General features: G+C 38.1%; 1 protein-coding gene across 5 annotated transcripts in view; it reads right to left on the bottom strand.

Annotated features, from left to right (window-relative positions):
- OTOF (otoferlin) overlaps positions 1–22,442 on the bottom strand; it is a 171,374-nt gene that overhangs the window by 55,199 nt on the left and 93,733 nt on the right. For all 5 annotated transcript variants that reach the window (XM_051976329.1, XM_051976326.1, XM_051976328.1 and 2 more), the window contains 5 exons: positions 16,038–16,164; positions 13,940–13,994; positions 12,184–12,315; positions 7,675–7,737; positions 7,265–7,349 (listed from right to left, as the gene is read on the bottom strand). In XM_051976329.1, coding sequence (XP_051832289.1) covers positions 7,265–7,349; positions 7,675–7,737; positions 12,184–12,315; positions 13,940–13,994; positions 16,038–16,164 — 462 coding nt within the window. The remainder of the gene's footprint in view (positions 1–7,264; positions 7,350–7,674; positions 7,738–12,183; positions 12,316–13,939; positions 13,995–16,037; positions 16,165–22,442) is intronic.

The following is a 22,442-nucleotide window of genomic DNA, read 5'->3' as shown; positions in this document are numbered from 1 at the left end:
TTCTCATCTGTAAAGTGAGCTGAAGATGGAAGTGGCAAACCACTCCAGTATTTTTGCAAAAAAAAAAAAAAAAAAACCAAATGGAGTCACAAAGAATCAGTCAGTGTTGAATGACTAAATAAGAACAACAATGCTTGTCCTGCCTACTTGTTTGATTGTGGTGGGGAGAGCTTTCAGGAAAGGAATGACTTTTATAATGTCATCTGGATCCTTAAACAGTCATACCAACATCAGATACAAAGAGGGGTAGATAATTTAGACATTCATGCTCTTGAGTAACACCTGATTAAGTAATCATGCTTAATCCTGCTTAATCCCTGGCCAGCCATCATGCTATGATGAAAATGATCCTCAGCTATTCATGTTTATAGTCACTCTCAGCTTGTGAGGATATAGTAGCATTTGGTATAATGGCTCATATTTACCAAGTGCCCTTATCAAACTTGTGATGTAGGTAGTATTATTACCCTATTTTCCAGGTGATTACTATTTGGGGCTTAGAAAGGTTGAAGTGACTTGTCATATCACGTATCAAAGTGAGAACTTGAAACCAGGTTCTTTCATTGTTCTTTTATCATATCTTGTTAAAAGGCAGGATTTATCAGATACTTGAAAAGGGATGAGACTAGATTTGACCCCTTTTAGGAAGGAACAACTCCAGGTCCAATATTCTATCCACTGAACCATCCAGCTACCATCTAAAGGCATAGAATAAGTACCTAGTCCCTTCTGGGGTTCTTTTCACACAGCAGATATTGGTCAATTGCCATTTCTCTCCATCATCCTCCTCTATAGGTATTTTTCCTACTCCATAGTTTTTCCTTTCTTTTGACTAAGCTTTGGGACTACAAGGGGGCACCCAAACACATTACTTATTCTGTCCGTGATTTAAGAGTGTGCTGATCCCTGAGAAAATACAACTCCAAATAGTATTTGTAAAGCTGGAGGCAGGGATGCCAATGGAGACTCCAATGTGTTTTGGTAATAGGGCGCCTATATTTTTTTGAGGCTCTAAATCTAAAATAATGGATTTAAAAAGAACCTTAGATATCCTTTAGTCCAATCTTATTTTTATAGAGTAGAAAAACAAAGCTCTCAGAAAGCCAAATGATTTGTTCAAAATTACACACCACCATCACCATGATCTAAACCTAGGTCCTCTGACTTCAAGTCCAACATAATCATGAGTTAAGAATGCATGGCTAATCACTGAAACACATGTATACAAGTGCATGGCCATTTGCCAAACTCGGCCACTTTGTTAATGCTCGTTTACCAAGCCATGTTGGTGGTTACTTATTAATTTGAGTGTATCATGTATATTCTCATCTTTCTTTCTAACTGATACATTTCCTGGGATGTCTGTGCCTTGCTGATCACCACGTGGTACTTTTCACCAAGGGGTGTCCATTTACTAGCCTGTTGTGAGCCACCTTAAGCACTGAGAATGTTATGGAAACAGCTCTTCTGGTCTTACATCGCTCTAGTTCCTCATCAGGTGTAGGCAAACAGTTATTAATAAAATTATGAGTATCTGATTACTTGTCAGCTGGCCAGCATTTATTTGCAGTGTGCAGAGAACTATAGTAAAGATTTTAATGGCAATTTTGACATTCTGGGGAAGAATCATAAAACCTGCCTCCACCCCTGAGCAAGGACAAGGAGAAGCTGAAAGATGCCCTCAAATCAGTTTTTAAAAATATTCAGTTGAGTATGGGTGCAGCATAGTGGATGCAGCATAATTACATCAAGGATGCTATTTTGATTGGTTGTTATATCCAAGCCTTTTTAACCCTATTTAGAGTTTTCTTGGTAAATATAGAGTAGTTTGCCACTTCCCTCTCCAGTTCATTTTACACATGAGGAAACTAAGATAAACAGGATGAAGTGGCTTGCCTAGCTAATAAGTGTCTGAGGTCAGAAGATGAGGCTTCCTAATTCTAGAGCTGGCACTCCATTCACTGCACTAGCTGCTCCTAAGGATGCTCCTAAGTAAGGTCATCTCCCCTGGGGCTGAGGGACCAAGGTGGGTCTGGAAGGAGAGCTTCTGCCCCGGAAGGACAGGGACCATGTTATTCTTGTCTTTGTATTGCTAACGCCTACTGGTCAGTGTTGTATAGTAGACAGAGTGCTGGTTTCATAATCAGGCAGGCCTGTTTCTGGCAAAACTCTTGGCAAATGATTTAATCCCTCAGATCTATGAGCAATTCTCTAAAACTGCAAATTGCAGAGAAGGCACTGGTTTACTTTGACAGAGACACATTTCCTTACCAGAAAAATTAGAGGGCTGGTCTTCATCCTCTATTTCCAGAGCTACTTACATAGGTACTAGAGATAAGAATTGGGCCTGTGATTTCATTGATAAAAGGAAAAAACTCCTGGATTAAAAAATCTTCTAAAATAAACAACTTTCTTTATCAAAACAAGTCAGGATTTTCTGTAAAAGTTGTAGGCTTATTTACATGTGAATTCTACCAAACATTCAAATAACAATTAGCCCCAATGCTTTATAAACTATTTGGAAAAATAAGGAATGAAGGAATCCTACAAAATTCCTTTTATGACACAGACATGGTACTGATACCTAAACCAGGTAGGTTGAAAACAGAGAAAGAAAATTATATACCAGTCTCCCTAATGAACATTGATGCTAAAATCTTAAATAAGATATTAGCAAAAAGACTACAGAAAATCATCCCCAGGATAATACACCATGATCAAGTAGGATTTATAACAGGAATGCAGGGCTGGTTCAATATTAGGAAAACTATCAGTATAATTGGCCATAATAATAATCAAATTAACAAAAACCATATGATCATCTCAATAGATGCAGAAAAAGCATTTGATAAAATCCAACATCCATTGCTAGTAAAAACTCTTGAGAGTATAGGAATAAATGGACTTTTCCTTAAAATAATCAGTAGTATCTATTTAAAACCAGCAGTAAGCATCATATGTAACGGGGACAAACTGCAACCATTCCCAATAAGATCAGGAGTGAAACAAGGTTGCCCACTATCACTGTTACTATTTAATATTGTATTAGAAATGCTAGCTTTGGCAATAAGAGTTGAGAAAGAGATTAAAGGAATAAGAATAGGCAATGAGGAAACCAAATTATCACTCTTTCCTGATGATATGATGGTATACTTAAAGAACCCCAGAGACTCTACTAAAAAGTTATTAGAAACAATCCACACCTTCAGCAAAGTTGCAGGATACAAAATAAACCCATATAGGTCATCAGCATTCTTATATATCACTAACAAAACCCAACAACTAGAGTTACAAAGAAAAATTCCATTTAAAGTAATTACTGATTGTATAAAATATTTAGGAATCTATCTGCCAAGGGAAAATCAGAAACTATATGAGCAAAACTACAAAACACTTTCCACACAAATTAAGTCTGATCTAACTAACTGGAAAAATATTAAATGCTCTTGGATTGGGCGAGCAAATATAATAAAGATGACAATACTACCTAAACTAATCTATTTATCTAGTGCTATACCAATCAGACTCCCAAAAAGCTACTTTGATGACCTAGAAAAAATAACAACAAAGTTCATATGGAAAAACAAAAGGTCAAGAATTTCAAGGGAATTAATGAAAAAAAAATCAAATGAAGGTGGCCTAGCTGTCCCAGCTCTAAAATTATATTATAAAGCAGCAGTTACTAAAACCATCTGGTATTGGCTAAGAAATAGACTAGTTGATCAATGGAATAGGTTTGATTCAAAGGACAAAACAGCCAATAACTTTAATAATATAGTGTTTGACAAACCCAAAGACCCCAATTTTTGGGATAAGAACGCATTATTTGACAAAAATTGCTGGGAAAATTGGAAATTAGTATGGCAGAAACTAGGCATTGACCCACACTTAACACCGTACACCAAGATAAGGTAAAAATGGGTTCATGCCTAGGCATAAAGAATGAGATTACAAATAAATTGGAAGAGCATAGGATAGTTTATCTCTCAGACCTGTGGAAGAGAAAGGAATTTATGACCAAAGAAGAACTAGAGACTACTATTGACCACAAAATAGAAAATTTTGATTATATCAAATTGAAAAGTTTTTGTACAGACAAAACAAATGCAGACAAGATTAGAATGGAAACAATAAACTGGGAAAACATTTTTACAATCAAAGGTTCTGATAAAGGCCTCATTTCCAAAATATATAGAGAATTGACTCTAATTTATAAGAAATCAAACCATTCTCCAATTGATAAATGGTCAAAAGATATGAACAGACAATTCTCAGACAAAGAAATTGAAACTATTTATAGACATATGAAAATATGCTCAAAATCATTATTAATCAGAGAAATACAAAGTAAGACAACTCTGAGATACCACTACACACCTGTCAGATTGGCTAGAGTGACAGGGAAAGATAATGCGGAATGTTGGAGGGGATGTGGGAAAACAGGGACACTGATACATTATTGGTGGAATTGTGAACACATCCAGCCATTCTGGAGAGCAATTTGGAACTATGCTCAAAAAGTTATCAAACTGTGCATACCCTTTGATCCAGCAGTGTTTCTACTGGGCTTATACCCCAAAGAGATACTAAAGAAGAGAAAGGGACCTGTATGTGCCAAAATGTTTGCGCAGCCTTGTTTGTAGTGGCTAGAAGCTGGAAAATGAATGGATGCCCATCAATTGGAGAATGGTTAAGTAAATTGTGGTATGTGAACGTTATGGAATATTATTGTTCTGTAAGGAATGACCAGCAGGATGAATACAGAGAGGACTGGCGAGACTTACATGAACTGATGCTAAGTGAAATGAGCTGAAGCAGGAGATCACTATATACCTCAGCAATGATACTGTTTGAGGATATATTCTGATGGAAGTGGATCTCTTCGATAAAGAGAGCTAATTCAGTTTCAATGGATCAAGGATGGACAGAAGCAGCTACACCCAAAGAAAGAACACTGGGAAATGAATATAAACTGCTTGCATGTTTGTTTTTCTTCCCGGGTTATTTATACCTTCTGAATCCAATTCTCCCTGTGCAACAAGAAAACTGTTTGGTTCTGCACACATATATTGTATCTAGGATATACTGTAACCTATTCAACATGTAAAGGACTGTTTGCCATCTGGAGGAGGGGGTGGAGGGAGGAAGGGGAAAAATCGGAACAGAAGTGAGTGCAAGGGATAATGCTGTAAAAAATTACCTTGGCATGGATTCTGTCAATAAAAAGTTATTTAAAAACAAAGAAACAAACAAACCAAAAAAAAAAAAAAACAACAAAAAACAAAAAACAAAAACAAAAACAAGTTGTAGGGCTTGAGATAGAGTTTGACCCCAGACCTTCCAGGCTCTAAGACCAGCTCTCCACTCTTCATGCCTCAGAGACTTTTGTGTTTTGATTTCATTGGTGTAGGACATTCCCTATATTGAAGAAACTCTCCTAGGCACCTGTTCTGCACATTAATAGGTGCTTAGTAAATGCTTAATAAGTAAGTTTCCTCCCTTTGCCCTTCCTGTCCATTAAGTACCATTTGGTAGCTTCCCATTTTAACAAATTGTTCTAGCTAATTTTACCAATTGCTGACAATGGACATTTCTATTCTGTTGAAGGAATGAAAAGTACTGTCAGTGCCTCTAAATTCTGGTTCTCTAAGAAGTACCTCTTGCCCCATCTCTACCCTTGTATGGCTACTCAACTGGTTCTGGGTGCTGCTGCTTTTGAATGTCTAGAATCGACATCTTCCATTTCATCTTCTGCTGAAACCCTTTTCTGTTGGAATCCTTACAAACTGCTAACTAATTAGAGTTGATCTAATCTTACAAGAAGATGTTTTGGGCAGAACCTGAAACAAGGTACTAAGTAGAACTAATTAATACAAGGCTTGTGTTCACACCTTTACTCATTGGAGTTCACAAGTTTGCCAGCTTCACAAAGTAAACTTTGTAACTTTATGAGTTCACACCTCCCTTGAAGCTCTTTGGGCCAGAGAGCACTATGGGAGAAAACCCACAATCCCTCTCTTGAAGGAGCATAAATAGAGCTTCAATGGGCCAGTCAAAGAAGTTCTTCAGAGTGAAGAAGCTACAAGTTGAGATTTCAGCGGAATTACGCCAGAAGCCCTCTCTCCGAGGCAAGGCAAGAGAGAATATATTTTCCACTTGGCTGGCTGGTTGCAGAAGAGAGTTCAGCTGCATTGGAGAGGAGTTGGTGGCTGGGCTCCTGCACTTCCCCCACTGAGACCAAGCTGGTCTGAAAGACTCACCAGAAAGCTAGCCGAGCCCCAAGTGAAGGAGACAAGAGATTCATTCCATCTCTGTGCTGGTTGGAGGCTGAAGAAAGCAGAGGCAGAGGCTAAAGGACAGAACCTTTGGATTTGGAGGTATTCGGAGGGCTCTAAGCTAAACCAGCTGTGTTTTGAGAAAAACAAGAACTCCAACATTTGAACTCACAACACTTTTCTTCTTTAAAGACCTAGATTAGTTGGAAGCACCTCTTCCAGGAAGCTTCTCCTGTTTGTCAGTGATGGAAATTATTTCTTCTGCCTTATATCCCACATAGGAATGTATCAGATTACTCCTCTGCATTTAATCCTTGTGCTCTATGTAAGTGTGCATAGGAGGCAGTGATATGTACCAGAAAGGGTGCTGGGTTTGGAGATGGCCAGGTTGGGTTGGTATTTTGACTTCAAGCAAATCAAATAACCTCTAAGAGCCTTTGTTTTCTCCTCTATAAAAATAGTAAGGAGTTGGACTAAGTCTTATGATAGCTCTGGGTGAGAGCAGTATTTTATTGCTTTTGTCTGTCCTTCCTTCTGGAAGAGGACCATGACTTCAAGGAGGGGATGACATTACATGCAAGTGAATTGGATTGAAGTGAGGAAGGGCTGGGCAAGGTACCTGCCTCCTTTCTCCTCTGGAGCCTTCTGGAACCAGTGGCAAGATATAGATAATGAAAAGAGCATTGATTCTAGAATCAGAGGACCTGCTCTTGCTTATGTTAGCTATGAGATATTGGACAAGTGACTGATCTGGATCTCAGTTTCCTTCTCTGTAAAGTGAGCCTAGTTGCCTCAAAGGTCCTTTTTGACTTTACTGCTTTTTCAGCCACTATCTTTGATAATAAACTCGGAAAGGGTAGGGATTGCTCTGCACTTTCTCTTTGAATTACCTTTTCCAACAGTCCTGTCCCTAAGCTTTGGTGAATTGCATTATACTGTGATGTATCTGATTATCCAAGGTCCCTCTTTAGATAGACCATTCTACTCACCTGGCTGTGAGTACACAGTTCCCACGTCCATCTTGAAGGACCCCACGAGGGTTCCACTGCGTAGAAGATTCTTGGAGTGAATCACCTTCCGGGCAGAAGCAGCAGCCACCAGTCAGAACAGACATAGAACTATCCATCCACAGGGGATGGTGTTGGGTTAACTGGGATGGGGGCAGTGAGTGCATTGTTTTTTTTTTTCTGGGTATTTGGGAAATTGAGTGCCAGCTTGACTCTCCAAGATGAGTGATTGGGAGCTATCTAAATGAATTTGGGGAGGGTGGAAGGGCCCCTGATGTGGGCGGGACATTGGCAGAGCAGGAGCCACCTTCAGAGGCCCTGCTTTCAGCCTCTTCTGCCCTGAACCCCTCCTCTTTCAGATGTACTCACTCAGTGCTGTTGCCCATACTCACCGAGATCTTGATGATCTTGTCGAACATGACATCAGGAGAGACATGGAAGTCGAAGACAAAGTACTGGGGGGGAAGGACCCAGGCATACATGTCACCTAGCTGGCAGTGCCCAGACCCTTCCTCCTGGCAGTGCCCATCTGCACCCCCCAGCATGGCTCTGGGTGATGGCAGGAGATCCTACCATTTTCCCTTAGTCATGGAGTCAGGCGAGAGTTTGTTTCATCCCTGAGAAGGGGGATCCTTGGCTTGATAGGAGTCCCTAATTTAAAAGGATCCCTGGCACTCTACTTCTAGGGCTGAGCCAGTGCAAATAGAGCAGGTTGTTGTGAAACTCAGGACTTACTAGGAGCCTGATTTGCAACCTTGAGAGATGGGTATGTTAGAACCAGCCATTTCAGTGATGACAATCAAAACCCATCAGGATTCATTGCTCCCTTGTGCCAACAGCTCCAGGGACCGGGAGGACATCTGCCAGTACCTGTAGAGCTCATCCCTTATCTCTGGGCCTGAGGCCAGGTTAAATAGTGCCTAGAATGGGAGGGGAGAAGTATGGCCCTAGTAGCTAAAGAGAGGAACTGGTCTTAATAAATTGGAGGCATGAAGAAGAGAGTTGATCATCACAATTACACTTAATATCCATGGTGATCCACTCAGTAACAGACACAGAGACACAGACACAGTCACATGAGAGAGAGTGACAGAGATAGAGAAGAATATGTTTCTTGAGTGTGGACACTATTTCACTTATGTTTTTGTGGACCCAGAACCTTGTATGGTCCCTGGCTTATAGTTGTCACTTAAATGCTTATTTAGTGACTATATGTGTATTTTATCATTTATATACCTGTATATTGCTTATCTCCCTTGTTGTAACATAAACTCCTTGAGGGCTGGAACTATTTCTGCTTCTGTCTGAATTTCTAGTACTTAGTTCACAGGAAGTGGTTAATAAGTGTTTGTTGATTGAATAAATTCCAAACCATATTTTCTTGGTTTGATATTGAGCTTCTGACCATGACAATGGAGATGTGATTGTAATTTGCATAAAGCAACAAGATTAAGAAACACCTTGGTTTCCTATACTCACAGATGTTATAGCATGGATGTAGAAAACAGTCATTGATGGGATGAAGTTGACCTAAGTCTATACAACTTGCTTATTTACTTGTGTATTTGTTGTGTTTTTTCCTCTTCTCTATTTCCCATTTCTTCTCCCCACTCCAGAATGTAAAAACATTGAATGGATTGTAGTTTTGTTTTGGTCTTTATGGCCTGATGAATAAAGTTAGCTTATGGTCAGAATGGCCTCAGTTCAAATCTTGCCTTTGACATAGATTATCTCTGTCACCTCAGGAAAGTTAGTTACCTCCTCAGTGCTTTGGACAATTTGAGCTGCCTTGGTCATTGACAGCAATTTTCATACCAACAGGTGCCCATATTGGTAAAATCATTGGTCTAGACTCAAACTAAAAACTAAACAAAACCAAATCAAAACTTGCTTCAATTTTTGTTGAATTGAACTGGATCTACATATAATTGTAGGGAATGGTTTTTATAAGGATATATAGAATCTGTGACAATGGGAAGCCCATCCAGTTTGAACCTGTGAGGAATGGAGAGCTGACTGTCCCAGGAACACAATTGTTTAAATGAACAAGAAGAAAAATCCATATAGTCATGAGAATGTTTTGAACTAAAAGAAGGATCCTTTATAGGGAAAAGACAAAGAACAAACACAGAGCTTAGTGAAAAACAATGGATCATCCAGTCAGGATCTCAAGGAAAACCTACAGAAGGATGAAAAAAATGGAAGAATTTGGTGGAAATAAATATAGGATCCCCTTTGGTCAAAGCCTTGCTCCATAGGCTCTTGCTGTTGAGGTGAGCCTGAGTTCTCAAAGGCCATGGAACCAGTGGAATGCCAGTTCTGTTGGGGTCTTCCAAGTCAGAAAAGCTTCAAGTCTAGTTTCAATGTCAGCCTGTGTATATTATCTGCTAACTAGTCTTGGGTGAGTGGAATTGTGAATAGTGAGAGGCTCAAACACAGATTGGCCACAGAGCTAAGCATTGGGCTATAGTGGATCTGGAAGATGGTCTACAAAGGGTAATCTGCCCAAGTCATGAGGAAATACTCACATGGGGAAAAATGACAAATCTTTGGTATATTAGATATTTTAGGAAATATGGGACCCAGAGAGTGATTCAGACTTATGACATAGGGAATGAAGCGCCAGACTTGTCAGTTCAAATCCCTCCTTAGATTCTTCCTAGCCATGTGACCTTGGGCAAGTAACTTAATTTGTCTCAACCTCAGAGTTCTCCTCTATAAAATGGAGATAACAACAGTACTTGTCTCATAAGGTTGCCATGTGGATCAAATGAGATAATAAAGCATTTTGTAAAGCTTAAACCATAATATAAATGTTATTCATTATTGTTGTTTTTGTGGATGTTTACCTGGTAAAGGTAAGTCTTTTCATTTTGCTTCCATATTTGGGTGGAGGTGCTCCTTAAGTACCATTGTGTATTTCTATCTTTTCCATCATCAAGGATGTGTCCCTTAATACTATTAGTACTATTGCTAACTATGATGGCTTGCATTTTTATAGTGTTTTAATCTATGCAAGATGTTTTTTACATTATATTTCACTAGTACAATGTCGAGTACTCTGGATTTGTGGTTGAAGGACTTGAGTTTGAATCCCTCTTCAGTCATTTTCTCTCTGTATCAATGACTTGTTAAAGGCATAGATGGAATGTTGAGGCATTGTTCGTGACATTATGAATTAGTCTAAGACATTCTAGAAAACAATTTGGAAATATGTCCTTAAAGTCACAAAATCTTGTATACTTTTTGACTAGATGGTGTTAATAGTAGACCTATACTCCAAAGAAAGAAGAAAGGACTCATATGGGCAAAGTAGTTATTTTTGGAGCAGCAAAGAACTGGAAGTTAAGGTGATGCTCATCAGTTGGAGTATGATAGAACAAATTAGGATATGTGAATATAACTGAATATTGTCATTGATAAAAGGGTTGGCATTAGAGAAATCTTAGAACCCTTCTATGAATTGGTACATAGTGAAATGAGCTGTTACACAATAACAACACCATTCTAAAGACAAGGAACTTTAAATGGTATAAATCTCTGATCATTGCAATAGCCAACCAGTATTCCAAAAGGCTATTATGAAGCAGGGTATCTCATGTATGTGGAACGGGACATATATTTTTGGTATGGGCAGTGCAGGGATTCGTTTTTGCTAGGCTATGCATATTTGTTACAAGGATTTTATTTTGCAATTTGAGGGGAGTAAATGGAAGAAAGAAAAACTAAAAGCTTGCTAATTGAAAACAATTAAAAATAAAGATATGGCTAGATTGCTCATCACACTCGCAGATGAAACAAAGCTGGGATGATAATAATAGCTAATAACTATACTGTATTACATAGGATCAAAACAATCTTGATAGTTTAGAGTATAGAGCTGAAATTTAATAGAAATAAATATAAAGTTTTATATTTAGGTTAAAGAAATCAACTGTACAAATAAGGATAAAAGAAACATGAATAAAGTCATTGTTATAAGGACTTTTTTTTTTAATTGGGGGAGGGATAGAGGAGAGAAAATAAATACTTTCAAATTGAAAAATGAAATAAAATGAAAACTTTAAAAATGTTTTCTGTATTCTTAAATATATACAGCTTATATCTCCCATTGAATAGAAGATTTCTGAGAGAGATGGATGGTTTTTCTGGGGGAAGTGAGGTCTTTTCACTTTCAGTATCTGGTTAATTGCCTGGCACATACTAAACACTTATTGTACATGCTTATTGATCAACTGAAGCGTGAATCTATTAATAGTATCCCTCTATTTCCTCATATAAGTCTTAAGGCTTGGCTAGGAGGCTAGTTGCCTGCAGAAAATTCAAATGGCTGGAGGAAATAAGATCTTTACTAATATTTCTTCACCTTAATACATTAAAACCTCAATTTCCTGGAAGGATTGGAAAGAGATTCAGACAACTTCACAAAACATCTTTAAAAACAACCATGTAGTTATTCCTTAGAAGGGAGGAACAACTTTGGCATATAGATCTCTAGATTCTGTATGCTATCCCAGTAAAGCAAAGGGGTATGGATCTGGGACCAACAGAGATTCTGGAAGAGGCTGGAAAGTGGGACAAATGACTCTTAAGGTAAGCTGTCACAGAGTGATTAGACTGGCAGTGACTACTGTGATCTGTAGAAGATCAAGGAGGGACTGTGTAGGAAGATGGATCATGAATATATCTCAATATTAATATCTATATATCACTCTGTAAAGGATTCTGCCAGCCAGTATCCTAAGACCCTTCATGGAATAAGATGTCCCATCTCATGAGATTCTTTGTAAATAGGATTGACAAGGGAACGCCTCCTGGGAGCAGGAAGTCAACTTCTATAGGGCAAGAAAGGACCCTCTTCCAGTGTCCCTCCAATATCTTGGGACCACAGAGTCACTGACCTCATTGTAATAGGGGCAGTTGGTTGATTCCTTCATGGAGGTGTACTTCTTGTCATCTCCCACCTCCACACATACTACAGGGTCCATGTTCAGTCCCACTAGCTGCCGAGCTTCAATAACTGTGATGCTGACCTGGGGGAAGACCAGAAAGGCACAAAAAGCGGGCAGATTGTGAGGGTGAGGGTACAGTGTATATACAATGATCTCCTGACACTAGGTTCAATTGAATTTAATTAATATTTACTAAACACCTTGTTTTTGGTTATGTCTGAGTCTTTATCCCCCCTATTTGGAATTCTTTTGACAAAGATACTGGAGTAGTTTGCCTTTTCCTTCTCTAGTTTATTTTACAGATGAGCAAATTGAGGAAAACATGGTTAAATGATTTGTCCAGAGTCATACAACTAGTAAATGTCTGAAGCCTGAGTTAACTAAGGAAAATTAATCTTTCTGAAGTGCACTATCCACTGGGCCATCTAGCCTACTAAAAACCTACATGCTATTAATGCAGGGCAAGTTGTGTGACAGAACTGAACCTCTGAGGTCCAGCCTAGAGAACTAGCTATTTCTTACAAAGCCACACAAGACAAGGAATATTTCATTCCTTCAGTGTAAGCTTCATCTATATATGCAGTGTCAATCACATTTTTAAAGTTTAGATATGAGATTTCATCAATATAGAGGATTCCCTGGTGAGGAAACGTCTCAGTGAGTCACCTTCCAAAATTGTTAGGGCCTAGAGAAAAGACAAATATGAAATGGGCCTGCCTTCAAGGAGCATCCATTCTATGAAATCCTATGATTTTAAAGCAAACTTCTTGCTATTTTGGGGGTATTGTATCAAGTCTAGGAAATGCTCTAATTTCCCTCCTAGAAACAATGATAACTCATCCTTACAGAGTACTTTGAGGCTTTCAAAACACTTTTGTTACAACAATCCTATGAAGTAGATTGTATAAATATCCTTAGTCCCATTTAAAGAGGAGGAGAGTATAGCTGTGAGACTGAGATGGACTTCAAATCCGAATCTCCTGACTCCAAGTCCAACATATAACCCATTACTCTATGCTGCTTCTTTTAAGTTACACTATGCCAAAATTAGCAGGAACTTTGGAGATTGTTTAGTTTCAACTTTTTACAGATGAGGAAATTAAACCCTGGATCACTGACTTGCCCAAGTTCACTACAATTATTTGGTGACAGATGTCTATCTTCCCTAGCAGCTGGGAGACCCTGTGCTTGGAGTGCTGAGCCTGGCATCAAGAAGGCAAATCTGAGTCCAAATCAAGCTTGGGCAAGTCACTTCACTCTGTTTACTTCAGTTTCCTCATCTTTAAATGAACTGGAGAAGAAAATGACAAATCAGTCCAGTATCTCTGCCAAAAAAAAAAAAAAAACCCAAATGGGATCATGAAGAGTTAGCCATGACTGAAATGACTCAACAACACTAAATCTGCCTTATTCACTAATTGGACATTTTCAGTCTTCCTCTAGATCAGCATATGACAGGATCAATTTTCCTACATGAATCTAAGTAGTTAAAGCAAATTAAAAAATAGCATATGATCATGATAATTTATATTGACAAGTACTTCCATTTTTCCATATCCCCAACTCCTCTTTTGACTGCCAAATCATAAGGACATAAGTATTACTATCTTAAGATCATATCTGCACATAGCCTGTGAATCATCAAGCTACATAAAATCAAGAAAATCCAGGTCTGAAAAGCATTTGAGTTCAAGCCCCAGCCTACCTGGTAATCCATGGGCCTTCCAGCACTTGGCTCCATCTTAATGTCAGGTTTGGACCTGAGGGGACAAACGCACACTTCTCAGGGGTCTGGCTTGGTGTGGAGTCAAAGGGAGTCCAAGAAAAGCTCTGGAGACTCCTAGGGTCTGGGATATAAGTTCTGCAGTAACTTTGTTTGGCCCTCCCATAGGCAATGTGTTGTGGAGGGGGACGGAGTTGAAAATAAATACAAGATGGTGATCAAATTAGAGTTAAATGGGATCTTAGAAACCATTTAGTTCAATCCCCAGGTTTTATAGATGTAAGAAACTGAGGCCTGGAGATGCTGAATAATTTAAGCAAGTTTGTATATATCAAATAGCAGAGCTGGGATTTAAACAGAGGTTCTAAAATAGTCAATAACTATAAAAATGTAGTGTTTGACAAACCCAAAGACCCCAGCTTTTGGGATAAGAATTCACTGTTTGACAAAAACTGCTGGGAAAATTGGAAATTAGTATGGCAAAAACTAAACATTGACCCACACTTAACACCGTTCACTGTTCACCAAGATAAGGTCAAAATGGGTTCATGATCTAGGCTTAAAGAATGAGATTATAAATTAGAGGAACATAGGATAGTTTACTTCTCACACCCATGGAAGAGGAAGGAATTTGTGACCAAAGAAGAACTAGAGATCATTATTGATCACAAAATAGAAAATTTTGATTTTATCAAGTTAAAAAGTTTTTGTACAAACAAAACTAATGCAGACAAGGTTAGAAGGGAAGTAATAAACTGGAAAAACATTTTTACAGTCAAAGGTTCTGATAAAGGCCTCATTTCCAAAATATATATAGAATTGACTCTAATTTATTAGAAATCAAGCCATTCTCCAATTGATAAATGGTCAAAGGATATGAACAGATAATTTTCAGATGAAGAAATTGCAACTATTTCTAGCTATATGAAAAGATGTTCCAAATCATTATTGATCAGAGAAATGCAAATTAAGACAACTCTGAGATACCACTACACACCTGTCAGATTGGCTAAGATGACAGGAAAAGATAATGATGAATGTTGGAGGGGATGTGGGAAAACTGGGACACTGATACATTATTGGTAGAGTTGTGAATGCATCCAACCATTCTGGAGAGCAATCTGGAATTATGCCCCAAAAGTTATCAAACTGTGCATACCCTTTGATTCAGCAGTATTTCTACTGGGCTTATATCCCAGAGATCTTAAAGAAGGGAAAGGGACTCGTATGTGCAAAAATGTTTGTGGCAGCCCTTTTTGTAGTGACTAGAAACTGGAAATTGAATAGATGTCCATCAATTGGAGAATGGCTGAATAAATCATGGTATATGTACCTGTAAGAAATGACCAGCAGGATGAATTCAGAAAGGCCTGGAGAGACTTATATGAACTGATGCTGAGTGAAATGAGCAGAACCAGGAGATCATTATATACTTCAACAACAATATTATATGATGATCAATTCTGATGGACCTGGCCATCTCCAGCAATGAGATGAACCAAATCAGTTCCATTTGTTCAATAATGAAAAGAACCAGCTACACCCAGCAAAAGAACTAGGGAAAATGAATGTGGACCACAACATAGCATTTCCATTCCTTCTGTTTTTGTCCACTTGCATTTTTGTTTTCCTTCTCAGGTTATTTTTACCTTCTTTCTAAATTTGATTTTTCTTGTGCAGTAGATAACTGTATAAATATGTATACATATATTGCATTTAACATATACTTTAACATATTTAATATGTATAGATCTACCTGCCATCTAGGGGAGAGGGTGGGGGAAAAGAGGGGAACAGTTGGAACAGAAGGTTTTGCAAGGGTCAATGCTGAAAAATTACCCATGCATATATCTTGTAAATAAAAAGCTATAATAAACAAACAAACAAACAAAAAACAGAAGTCCTTTGCCTCCATTCCAGCATTCTTTCCATTGGACCATGGTGAATGGTGTGATAAATGGGGGACAGCAGGACTTAGACACTAGACTTCTCATTATCCCAGATCTTGTTAAAGCCTATAAAAGATCTACTGATGCTGGTGATTGAGAAGCCTGGGGCAGATGGATGATTTTCCTCTCACCTCTTATTGGAGACATTGGTAGTAAGTGCAGTGACAGAGGCCAAGGAGATAGAGTCGGGATCCAGGCCATCCCCAAGATGAATGGCCAGGCGGTCAAGGTCCTCCATTTCAAGTACAGCTGGCTCATCTGGTGGAAGAACAGGGATGATGAAGAGGCAGGAAAGATACCAATCATTGCTTACCAAGTGAAATAAAGAAAGGGCAGATTCTGAAGAGTCATTTGGAAAGGAGATATTTCTTTACAAACAGCTTCAACTTCCCCCAAATCTATCAATCAATCACGTATTTATTAAGAAAGCAGGTAGGTGGTGCAATGGATTGAGTGCCAGACTTGTAATCAGAAAGATTTTTTCTAAATTCAAATCTGGCCTAATTATCTTTTTGATCCTGGTAAGTCCCTCAACACTGTTTGCCTTAATTTCCTCATCTATAAAATTACCTGAGGTAGGAAATGGAAACAGTTCAGTATCTTTGCCAAGAAACCCCCAAATATTCCCTGTTGTCTCTAATAAAATACAAACTCTCTTGCTTGTATTCAAAGTCATTCTAACTTCATTCCCCTTTTCTAATTTGATTACCTTATGTTCTCCCTCATGCTGGCTTGCCCTCTTGCAAGTCTTCTCTAGGAGTGATATTGCTAGATCAAAGGGTATGTCCAGTTTGGTTGCCCTTTGGGTATAGTTCTAAATTGCTCTTTAGAATGATTAGGTCAATTCACAAATCCATTAAGAATATGTTAGCATTACAATTTTTCTACATCCTCTCCAGGAATTATCATTTTCCTTTTTTTTTTTTTTGTTATATTAGCCAGTCTGATAGATATGACCACCTCCATGCCTCAAGTGATCTGCCTTCATCATCTCCTTTTCTTGGAATTCCAAGCTTTCTTCAAGATTCAAATGAATATCAGCTTTTTGAATAATTTTGAAACTATGCCCAAAGGGCAATTAGAATGTACATATCCTTTCATCTAGTGATAGCTTAGATCTGTATCCCAAAGAGATAATAAAAAAGGGGAAAGAACCTACAAGTATAAAACATTTATAGCAGTTCTTTTTGTGGTGGCAATTGGGGAATAGCCAAACAAGTTGTGGTATATGAATGTAATGGAATACTACTGTTCTATGAAAATGGTGAGTAGGCAGATTCCCCAAAATCCTGAAAAAACTTACATGAACTGAAGCAAAGTGAAATGAGCAGAACTAGAACATCATACATAGTAATGTTGTATGATGATGAACTATGAATAACTTGGTTCTTCTCAGCAATAGAATGATCCAACTTAGTTTCAAAGAACTCATGATGGAAAATTCTATTCATATCCAGAGAAAGAATTGGTGGAATCTGAATGCAGATTGAAGCATACTATTTTCATTTTTGGGGCATTTTCCCCCTTTTGTTCTGTTTGTTCTTTCCAACATGATTAATGTGAAAATATGTTTTTTAACATTATTTCATATATATAACCTCTATCAAATTGATCACATGATTTTACATATATAACCTACCATTTTAGGAAAGATGAAAGGGGGGAGGAAGAGAGAAAAATTTGGAACTAAAAAAAATTTTAAATGAAAATTAAAAATTGTCTTTACATGTAATTGGAAAAAATAACATTTTTTTTTTAAAAAAGAAGTGTCACCTCCTTCAAGAGATCTTTCTCAATTCCTTTAGTGTTAGTGCCTCTCCTTCTGAAGATCCAGTGGGAAGAGAAATGGATTTGGAATTAAAGGACCTTTGGTTTTACATTTGTAAAATTAGGAAGTTATACTAGGTGTTCTTACAGCCCTGAATCTGTGATCCTATGATCATTTTGCCTTATTTCTATGTATTTGGTATTTATTCATGAACAAACTGTAAGCTCCTTGAGGGCAGAGAATTATGAGTGTATAAAAAGCCCTGGAGGGCATGGCTGCTGGTGGATAGAGACTCATGTGTCTCCCAGCATCCCTAGGGCCATGAGACTTGTCAGTGAGATGATTTACCCTGAACCCTCTCCAGTGCCCTCTTAGATTTCTGGAACCAAACACATCGATTTTGAACACATTGAATTTAATTTTATCAATTCGACCAATGTATTGAATTGAATTTGATCAATTCAATTAATTTTTTGAAGTGTTTGGCCATGCTGATAAGGGATGAATTAATTGACCTGCTTGCATCACTCCAGCAATATGCACATATCTGAGTCTGACCAGTCTTCTGGCATTTCCAACAGCATTCTCCAACATTTTTGAGGAGTTTTGGGTCTTAAAACCAGCAATCACTAGCCATTGCTATTGTTATGTACTAGAAAAATAGCAAAGAAAAATCTACCCATTAGGAGCTGATTGACTGATAGGATGGTAGGAAACCAGTGGGAATGCCATATCTATTTCCTCTCCCTTTTCTCCATGTAATTCTACTCAGGTAGGGAGCTATTCAAGAGCAAACTTGCCTGTCACCAAGAGGAAAGGGTCTAAGTGGTCCCCTACTTGGTCTCCATCCTAGACTGACCCTGCCTCATCTTCTTTCATCTGATCGATATCTTTTGGACTTTTCAGAGTTGTCAGAGTCCAAGCTATTTTGAATTTAGGAATAACTCCAAACTTTATAAGTATAGTACTGATTCAGAAAAAGGGCGGGAATTCAGTGTGGTACAAGTAAAAGAGTCAGAGGACCTGAGCTCAAATTCTTGCTTTGTCATTTATTGCCTTTGTGACTTTGGACATCACTTCTTCCTGAACCTCTAAATCTTAACCTGAACTTCTTTAAAGTAGTAGGGTTGGAATCATTTGTCTCTAAGGTCCCTTTTAGCTTTAATGACACAATATGATTATATGATTATCATAGATGATATGTCACAGTTTAACATCGTGGTAGTTAACCAAGGGGTAGGCGCTCTCTCTAGTTTGCACTAATGATCCAGAAGAACAAACCTTTGTGATTTAACTAGGGAAATCCTTTGAGGTGCTTATTCTAGATTCCATCTGTTCTTATTGATTCTAATAGCATCCAAGATGGGATCTTTAGCAAAGAATGGGATTTGAGGAAGGTTAGCTTCTATTTATACTCTCAACTCCACCTCTAGTACCCAAATAAATCTCACAACAAAGATCCCTGTCTAACATCTGGATGATTGGGATAAATTTAATAAATACTTGTTGATTGATAATTAATTTAGTATAATAGAAGTAGAAATGTAGTCCCTATGTAGATTATTCAATTTGGAGGAATCTTATTCTAAGTCAGCCAGAGCTACTCATTCAGCAAACTAGAGATGTCAGAATCACAGAATTCAAGTCAGTGGCCATGATTTGAACTAGAGTTCAATATACATACATCAAAGGAATCCCCATTATAAAATATTTGACTAGTCGTGATCCAGCCCCTATTTGAAGATCTCCAAAGAGGAAGAACCCATCTCTACTCTAGGCAGACCTCAGCACTATAGGAGAGCTTAATTCTTAGGAAGATTTCTAAACAATTTGCTGCTATTGCAATATTCATTCATGGCTTCTAGGTTTCACCTTTTGGAGCCAAACCAAACAAGTCTGACCCCTTGTCCCTATGAGAGCCTTTTAAACACATGAAGATAGCTCTCATGTCTGCCCTAACTCTTCTTTTCTCCAGGCTAATCATAAGCAGTTCCTTAAAGTGATTCCATTTGTCAAGGACTCATGGCCCTTTCCTCTTCTGGCTGCCCATCTCTAGATACTTTCCAACTTGTTGATGTCATTCCTAAACTATGAAACCAGAAATGAACACAATACTCCAGATGAGATCTGATGAGAGCAGAATACAATAGAATCATCATCTGTGTATTCCTTTAACCAGGGGTCCTCAAACTTTTTAAATAGGGGGCCAGTTCACTGTCCCTCAGACTGTTGGAGGGCCGGACTATAGTAAAAACAAAACCTTTGTTTCGTGGGCCTTTAAATAAAGAAACTTCATAGCCCTGGGTGAGAGGGATAAATGTCCTCAGCTGCCGCATTTGGCCCGTGGACTGTAGTTTGAGGGCCCCTACCCATGTCCTTCTTAATAAAGATCCAGATAATATTAGCTTTTTAATTTTTTTTGGCTCTTGCATCAACTGGTGACTCATATTGAGCTTGTAATCCAATAAGAATCCCAGATATTTTTCAAAAAAAAAAACAACTGTTGTCTATCTATGTATTCTTTACCTTATGCTTGGGAAGTTGATGTTTTATGCTCAAGGTCAAGATGATATCTATCTCTATTGTATTCTATCTTATGAAATCCAGCCCAAAACTCTGAAACAAAGGTGGCACACACATGAACTTTGGCTTATAACTCCATAATGTTCTGGGTTATACCAGATCCCAGTTAAAATAAAACTCTACTTTGATCCAAAAGCACAAAGTCAAGCACAGACTATGAGGTGCTCCCCTGTAGATATCCTGCCATACTGACATGGAACTATCAACAACTGCTCTTTAAGTCTCTCCATCCAACTAATTCTGATTTCCATTTGATCATATTATTGTCTAATCCATAGCTCTCCATCTTTTTTTCTTTTTTAACAAGATAATATTACCAAAAGCTTTGAGAAAATACAGACAACCTCTTTCTTCAGCATTTCCTTCATTTCCTTGGTTAGGAGGAATTCTATCAAAAAAAGACAATAAACTTAATCTGGCAAGATTCTGTTCTCAATGCAAAGTCCCTATGGGAGTCTTAGACAAAGGAGTGTGTTTAATTTTCCTCTTTCCCTGCTAGGGCCTTGGTGCTATTCATTAAAAAGAAAACTGAGGCACTGTCATGATTCTAGGCTTGGAACATCATCACCATATTAGATTGGTTTCCCTTATTCCTAGGGTCATTCATTGAACTGAGAAAATAGATCCAGAGAAATTAATGCAATTCTCATTTTGCTAACTAACTGACCTTCATATTAGACTTCTACCTTCTTCCTGGAAATTACTTTGCATGGATCTTATATTTAATTTTATTTGCACATATTATTTATATCCCAATGTAAAGTCCTTGAGAGTATTTTTGTCTTCATATCCTCACCTCTTAGCACAGTAGTTGGCACAAAGCAGGCACTTTATAAATGTTTGTTTAGTTGAATTAAATAACATGGGTCATATAATCATAGATTTTAAAGCTGGAGGAGATCACTGAGTTCAACCTTCTCATTTTACAGATGAGGAATCATTTTGCCCAGAACTATACAACTAAGTAAGCATCTGAGGCCTGATGTGTCATTTTTGACTGCAAGTCTATTGTGCTATCCATAACATCGTTCGAGGTCACACAGATACTAAGAGATAAACACATGATTAGAATCCAGGTCCCTTGCATGTAAATCTGTTGATCTTTTCCCTGCTTCTCTTACTAGCCTATATAATGAATCATTGGTCAGAAATATTTACAAAGAGTACTTCTGTGACTCATATGGTCTAGTCTAGAACACAGCATTCCAAACCTAGGATAATCTATACAGATGCAGAGTGAAATGTGGTATTTAGATTGTCCACTGCCCTTTCTGTCTTCCAGAAGCTCATGAATTAATCTCATGTTTCAAGCTTTACTAGAACAGAGTGATGGTTTAACCTGATGTTATCATCTAATTCTAGAATCCTTTCCAACTTGGCAAACTGATCTAAGCTGCCCTCTGGGGCCTACAAAAGGATCAGCTATTTGCCAAGTGGGAGATATCCTAGTTTGAGAGTACACTGAGTATCGAGATGAATGATAATGAAGGAATGATAGGAATGGATCCATGCAAAATAGTGGCCATATTACCCTGTCCTGTGACAGACCAGCAGCAGTCCGTTTTGAACATAGCTGCTTCTTCGTTCTCCCTCTGGATGTTGCTTTTAATCTGCCTTACTAAAAAGTGCCAAGGCTTCCCAAAGGTTTCCTGAGAAGGAGAACCCTTTCTTGAAGAAATGACTTAACTCAGCCCCTATCTTAATGGACCCAGAACCGTTGAAACAGTTTGCTACAAAGATGAGATATGTAGACTCTGCCTTCTCACTTACTACAAAGACTTCTCCATACTCTAATCTTGCATGTACTTTTTCTTCTAGGTGACCAAGCAGAAAATAATTTAGCCATCTGAGTGTGGGACATGCTTACAACCAAAGGCACATATGAAACAAAATGGCACCAACCAACTAGAATTCAGTATTATTGTCCACACCAATCATAATAGAGCATCTTTAGACTACCTGGCAAGTCAATCAGCTATAGATCCAGGGATGTTTCTTCTTCTTCTTCTTCTTTTTAATACTTCAGCTTTACCATCACCTATGATCCATTCACTCACCTGATCAATAAACTTCAATGTCTCCCTATTGTCTTTAAATCAAATATAAACTCTTTTCTTTGACATCAGAAACTCTTCCCTGATCTTAGTTACCTTTCCAGCCTTATTACTTATTATTCCCCTTATGT

Source organism: Antechinus flavipes, chromosome 2 (genome assembly GCF_016432865.1).
Source record: "Antechinus flavipes isolate AdamAnt ecotype Samford, QLD, Australia chromosome 2, AdamAnt_v2, whole genome shotgun sequence".
Classification (NCBI taxonomy): Eukaryota; Metazoa; Chordata; class Mammalia; order Dasyuromorphia; family Dasyuridae; genus Antechinus; species Antechinus flavipes.
Note: the sequence above shows the minus strand (reverse complement) of the source record. Positions and strands in the feature narration are given on the sequence as shown.